The sequence below is a fragment of the Alligator sinensis genome, unplaced genomic scaffold, assembly GCF_000455745.1.
Source record: "Alligator sinensis unplaced genomic scaffold, ASM45574v1 scaffold515_1, whole genome shotgun sequence".
Classification (NCBI taxonomy): domain Eukaryota; kingdom Metazoa; phylum Chordata; order Crocodylia; family Alligatoridae; genus Alligator; species Alligator sinensis.
The window spans coordinates 1,595,064-1,600,546 of NW_005842096.1; the positions used below are offsets into that span (position 1 = coordinate 1,595,064).

The 5,483-nt window shown below is 43.8% G+C and overlaps 1 protein-coding gene across 1 annotated transcript in view; it reads right to left on the minus strand.

Moving 5' to 3' along the window:
* RNMT (RNA guanine-7 methyltransferase) overlaps window positions 1-5,483 on the minus strand; it is a 26,548-nt gene that overhangs the window by 11,444 nt on the left and 9,621 nt on the right. The window contains exons 5-7 of the mRNA XM_006024111.3: window positions 4,078-4,193; window positions 2,042-2,223; window positions 960-1,124 (exon numbers count right to left, since the gene is read on the minus strand). Coding sequence (XP_006024173.1) covers window positions 960-1,124; window positions 2,042-2,223; window positions 4,078-4,193 — 463 coding nt within the window. The remainder of the gene's footprint in view (window positions 1-959; window positions 1,125-2,041; window positions 2,224-4,077; window positions 4,194-5,483) is intronic.

The following is a 5,483-nucleotide window of genomic DNA, read 5'->3' on the forward strand; positions in this document are numbered from 1 at the left end:
AGACTGAAAAGTATCATCAGCAGATGTATGCACTGCACACCCACCCCCCAACTTGCCTCAGAGTGCTAGCCCAAGACTGGCAACACTCCTGCCCCTTGAGCAGCAAGCTGGGAAAAGCCTGGGACCATGCAGGAAGACCTTCCTAATCAGAGCAACCAGAACACCCATCTCTGCTCAGCACTGTACAGGGAAGGGAGGGCTTCTCTAGTACCCCCCAGCTTCTAGCCTGACGCATGTGCCTGCATTTTTTCAGTCCAGAGGGGATGTCTATGTGGTTACAAACCGATTCAGCCTAGCCAGGTTAGACTAACCTGCAAAGATTGAATTAATTCAGGCTCAGGCTTTTTGAATGTCTGCCCACAGCCTATAAGACTACCAGTAAAACAAAACAAAACCCAACAACAACACCACTTTTGCTACTCATCATATGACACTGAGCATCCCCACCATAGAAAAGTGTCTTTAGCAAGAATGTTGTTATATATAAAAGACAATCTTGAACCAAACTGTAATCTTAACAGTGAAATCTTAGTTCTGAGAGCTAGCTATACTTAAAATAATAAACCAGACTCGAGAAAGAAAGGTAAGTTCTGATAATTCTGATATGCCATATTTTCTCAGGAATAAAACATGCATCTCATTTTTAAAAGGCAGAATGAATTTTAAAAAGATCTTTCCTTGTACTAACTGAGGAGCAGCGGCAAGGGAGTAGAGCCTGCTTATTGTTCTGCTGTGAGTCATGGGCAGATTTTACTTTTGCTTTTTCCCCATAAAGCAGGAACTGTTCTCAACATATCTTTTGCATAAAATACACACAGAAATTTCTAGCAGCTAGCTTTGGGGAAAAAGGTGTTTTGTATGTGAGAAAATATGGTAAGTGTCACGAAGGTATATTTCAACAAACATGTTTATTTATTTCCTCAAGTTTCATTATATAAGGGAGCCATAAGTAAACTCACTCTTCTAGTAATGGAAAATAAACCAAAAACTCAGGGACATCAACAACGCCTTCCAAGTGGAAGTCATACTTGCAGCCAAACAAGGGATACTCCCCCTTCTTCTCAAACTTCACTGTGTAGATGTCATTCCCAAATGAACCGGTGGGTGAAGCTTCAAGTCGCTTCCTATAGGAGAGAGGAATAAAGGCAGTAATGGACAGGCAAGCTCTTATTACGTTTGCTAATAAAAAGGTAAAGCAAAAATAAAGAGCCCTGGCCCAAAGCAAGGAAAAAAAGTGCCTATTTCAATGCCCTATGCTCTCTATTCCCCAGCCTTGCTGAAAAAATAATATACAATTACTGAGGCAAAGCAAGTCTTTCATTCAAATTTTAAACTATTACAGAGTGGCTAAAGATTAAGTAGTCACAGAAATAGATCCTTAGACTTAGATGCAGTTTGGTGCTCCTGGTGAGCAGGCACATTTGAAATTTGATACAGGAAGCTTACTTCAATTGCTTGTATCATGCCAGTTTTGCCACTGTTGCACTCAATACAGAAAATTTACAGATTAGGAGCAGTGTTTTCTACAGGAGCTATGTCCTTGAGAAAGAGGAGGGGGTACAGTCTATTCCAGGTGTATCAAACTCATGAGGCCCTACAGGTCAGATAAGCAGTGCAGGGCTGGGTCCAATTGGGCCCAGACTGGCCCCATGTACCACATGTACTCTGAACTAGTCTTGCACGCAATGTGCGCCAGAACAGCCCCATGTGCAGCACATGGGCCTGGGGCCGAGGCTGCTGCATGCAGCATGTGGGATAGTCTGGGACACACCACATAAGGTGTGTGGGTCCAGCGCAAGACCCATGGGCAGAACTGCAGGCTAGATGACAGAGCACCATAGGTCATATCCTTGACACTCCGGTTCTACTACACTTCATTGAATTTACCTGGGGCGAGACTGCTCAGACAAGAACCTTACAAAGCTCTTTTATTTGAAACATCTTATTTTAATAAACCACAGAAGCAAGGAGTGACTACCCTTTTAATTTGAGTGTGCATCCCACATTTTTTTTTAAATTGACAGGATAAAAAAGCACTTACACAAGCTCAAAGCTATTTGGGGTTGTGCCAATAAAATATCCTCCACGGCAGAGATTCCCACAAGCATTTTTAAGCATCATGTCAGCCTGCTCATATGTCTCGAATGAATAATGGTAAACAAACTGACAGCTGCAGATGTCAAAGCACATCGCTGGATCATCATACTTGCTGGACAGAAGTTCCTGAAATGGATGCAAATGGGCTATGAGGTCTGTACCAAAGACTACAGAAAAAGAGTGATGTGCATTAACCTTTCAGTTAAAATATGCTAATTCTAGAATGCAAGTTTTTGGGAAAAGACCACACAGTAAAGTTTCTTTTTCCTTTGCCTTTAGCAAATTCACACTATGTATGAACTGGTGGATGAAAGAGGAAAAGGCAGCCTTAAAAGCCTGCTTACATGCAAGAAAACACATAACATATCCCAGAGCTACCAAAATATATTAACCCCAAGCTGTAATTCTTTCGTGTGCTTCTTAAAATGTTGATTAAGGAACTGGATCATTAAACTTAAAGCCAAAATAATGGGGCTAATTAGTTACAGTTGTTAGTTTTCAAGAAGTTTTATTATAAAAGTTTGGTTATAACTGGGGTGGCCATACATCCTAGTTTGGCCGGGAGACTCCCAGATTCCATAGATCAGTCCTGTCTGGTTGGTCAAAAGTCTTGGGCTAGACTCTGGTGGAGCAGCATGGTATGCCAGACAGATGGGCTCCCACACACAGCAGCAGTGGTAGTGGTACCTACCTGCCTGGGACACCGGGGCACTCTGCCTCCCTGCCAGACTCCAACCGAGGACTTTGATCAACCAGCCAGGACCAGCCTATGAAATCTGGGAGTGTCCCAGCCAAACATGGATGCATGATCACCTGGGTTATAGCTCACTTAGAAATGAACTCTCACCACTAGTGTTTAGGGGTGCACCGATAAAGATTTTTTGGGCTGATACCATTGGACAATTATTAACAAGCCATATCAGCCAATACCAATTCGATTCCCGATACGCAGCCCAGCAGACTGGAGAGCAGTGTCCAGCTGGTAAGTCTGCTTGGGGGGGGGGGGGGGGAAGCAGAAAATCAAGGCCCCTGCAGTGAGGGAGGGAGTGGGGTTGGGGCAGGTACTGCCCAGCCAGAGCAGGACACAGGACAGAGCCAGAGGGGGGCAGATTCTGCTGCTACACACCCCCACCAGGGGAGCCATGGGGGGGTGCGTGTCCCCAGATCTATGTGCAGGGTGGGCTGCCACTATAGAAAAGAGCTGGGTTCTTCCCAGTGGCATGGGGGCTGGGCAAGGCCAGAACTGTGCTTGGGGCAGTGGCAGTGCTGAGGTGGGGGAGGGGGAGCTACGGGGTGGGCTGTGGCCACCCAGAATTTGCCACAGCCCCCCTTCTCATCTTGAGCGCAGCCCCAGCCCAATCTCCCACTGGGAAGAGCCCAGCACCAGCCCCGACCCCAGTCCACAGCAGCAGCCCACCCTCACCCCACACAGATCGAGGGGGACATGCCCACTGTGGCTCCCTCGGGGGTGCGCACAGCAGCGGGATCCACCCCCGCTCCCTACGCCCTCTGGACAAGCCTCTCATGGCTTCATCCCACACCCCACCCCAGCTGAGCAGTACCTGCTCCTGACCCAGTCCCACTACTTCCCTCACTGCAGGAGCCTTGAGAACACCTGCCTATCAAAACAAAGTTCTTGAACATCCCCTATTGATGTTCTGTACCAACAGTTAGTAGAGTCTGGGACTAATTTGACCACAAGTTCAGGGCAAGAGGTGGAAAAGGATTTCAGGTTTTCGAGAGTATTACAAATGCTGACAGAAGTTTGACTGAACTCATTTATTAAGTAATTGCACATAAAGTAAAAGTTTACTCTGTACAGATCTTCTGACTAATGAAACAATTCAACCTCCAACTAAACAATCTTTCTTCCACAAAACACCCCAGCATTTCTATTCTACAGACTTCCAATGTTTATTAACATGAATGCCAAGAAACAGGTTACATCTCTAGAAAATATATAAGGCAGGATAACAATACCTTGGAGCTGTCAGCCTGTATAAATTCTGCATTGAAAATATGTTCGTTAGGTCGAGACCGGACTTTCATATCAGAATACCTCTGTTGGCACTGCTGCACAGAAACTTCAGCAATATCTATAAAAAAAATAAACTGCATACACAAACTTCTGTTCAGATAACCACTACTACAGTCATAGTAAAAATACCATAAACACATGTTGAAGCTGATCTTCAGTTTGACAATCTATGATGAAGTTTTATTTACACTTATATGGAAGCTGGAAGGAGCTTATTACATTAGAGATGCTTGAATCAATGCAATAGCACAACCTACCCACTGCCCTTGAAGTCTTTATCCTGCCCAGGATAGGTTGAAGTCCCACATTTCTAAGATTAAATATCAAAATTTCAACCCTCCTGGTTGCAGAAAAAAAACCACTTTCAAAGTATGAATTTATGGATACAAAAATGATGCTTTTTGTCTTCCTGAGTCTGCACAGAACAGTTCCAAGACCTAGTCTATACTTGAAGTAATGCTGATAACAACAGGTGCCAAAAATGAGAACAGTTGAACTTTGGAGACTTCTGAAGTGGTACCAAAAATAATTATGTTTTACAATCACAGGAACTGTTTCTGCTGCAAATCAGTCATTTTTCTAATGTAAAGTAGTCCTAACAAATGTGAAATATATCCAGCCTAGAATACAGACTAGTTAAGAAATATACAAACATTTTACTACTACAACTGTACAGTTGTGTGCCTCATTTCAACAGTTTTAGGAACTGTAAACCAATCAGTTTACTGGACGTGCAAACAGTGAAAAACAAAGGACAGAAAATATCCACAGTTTTCTAAATACCCAGCATAAGTTCCCCTCTGTCCCACCACTTTATTAAGATACATATTGTTTGAAACAATATAACGGCAAATCTTAAAAATACATCAGCTCCAAACAAAATGTTAATTTTGCTATCTGTATTTTTCACTCTGTCTTTTACCAATTTCTATGCAATCAATGTATGCCAAGATTGTTTAGCTCCCATCTCTTTCTCCTGCCAAATTCTGCAGTGAAGTCAATTCCAAATCTGTGACATCACAATAAACTGAAATTAATATACTTTTAAATATAAAGCACCATGACTGATGTTTGCACTGTTAGAATAACTGTATTTAAACTACAGTGGGAGAGAACAGGCATAACAAGGCTGTTGCTTGTTCTCTAAGATAGGGGGCAGCAACCTTTCACAAGCCATGGGCCAAAAAAACCTGGCTCCAGTCCGACATGGACCAGGTAGGTGGCTTCCATGGCACATCAGCAGCTGGAGGCTCTCTCTTTGCTCATGCTGGAGCCAGTCAGCTGTGAGCTGCACCCACTTCCCTCAGCCAGCCCCCTCTCCCTGGCTATGGGACAGGTGCAACTACCA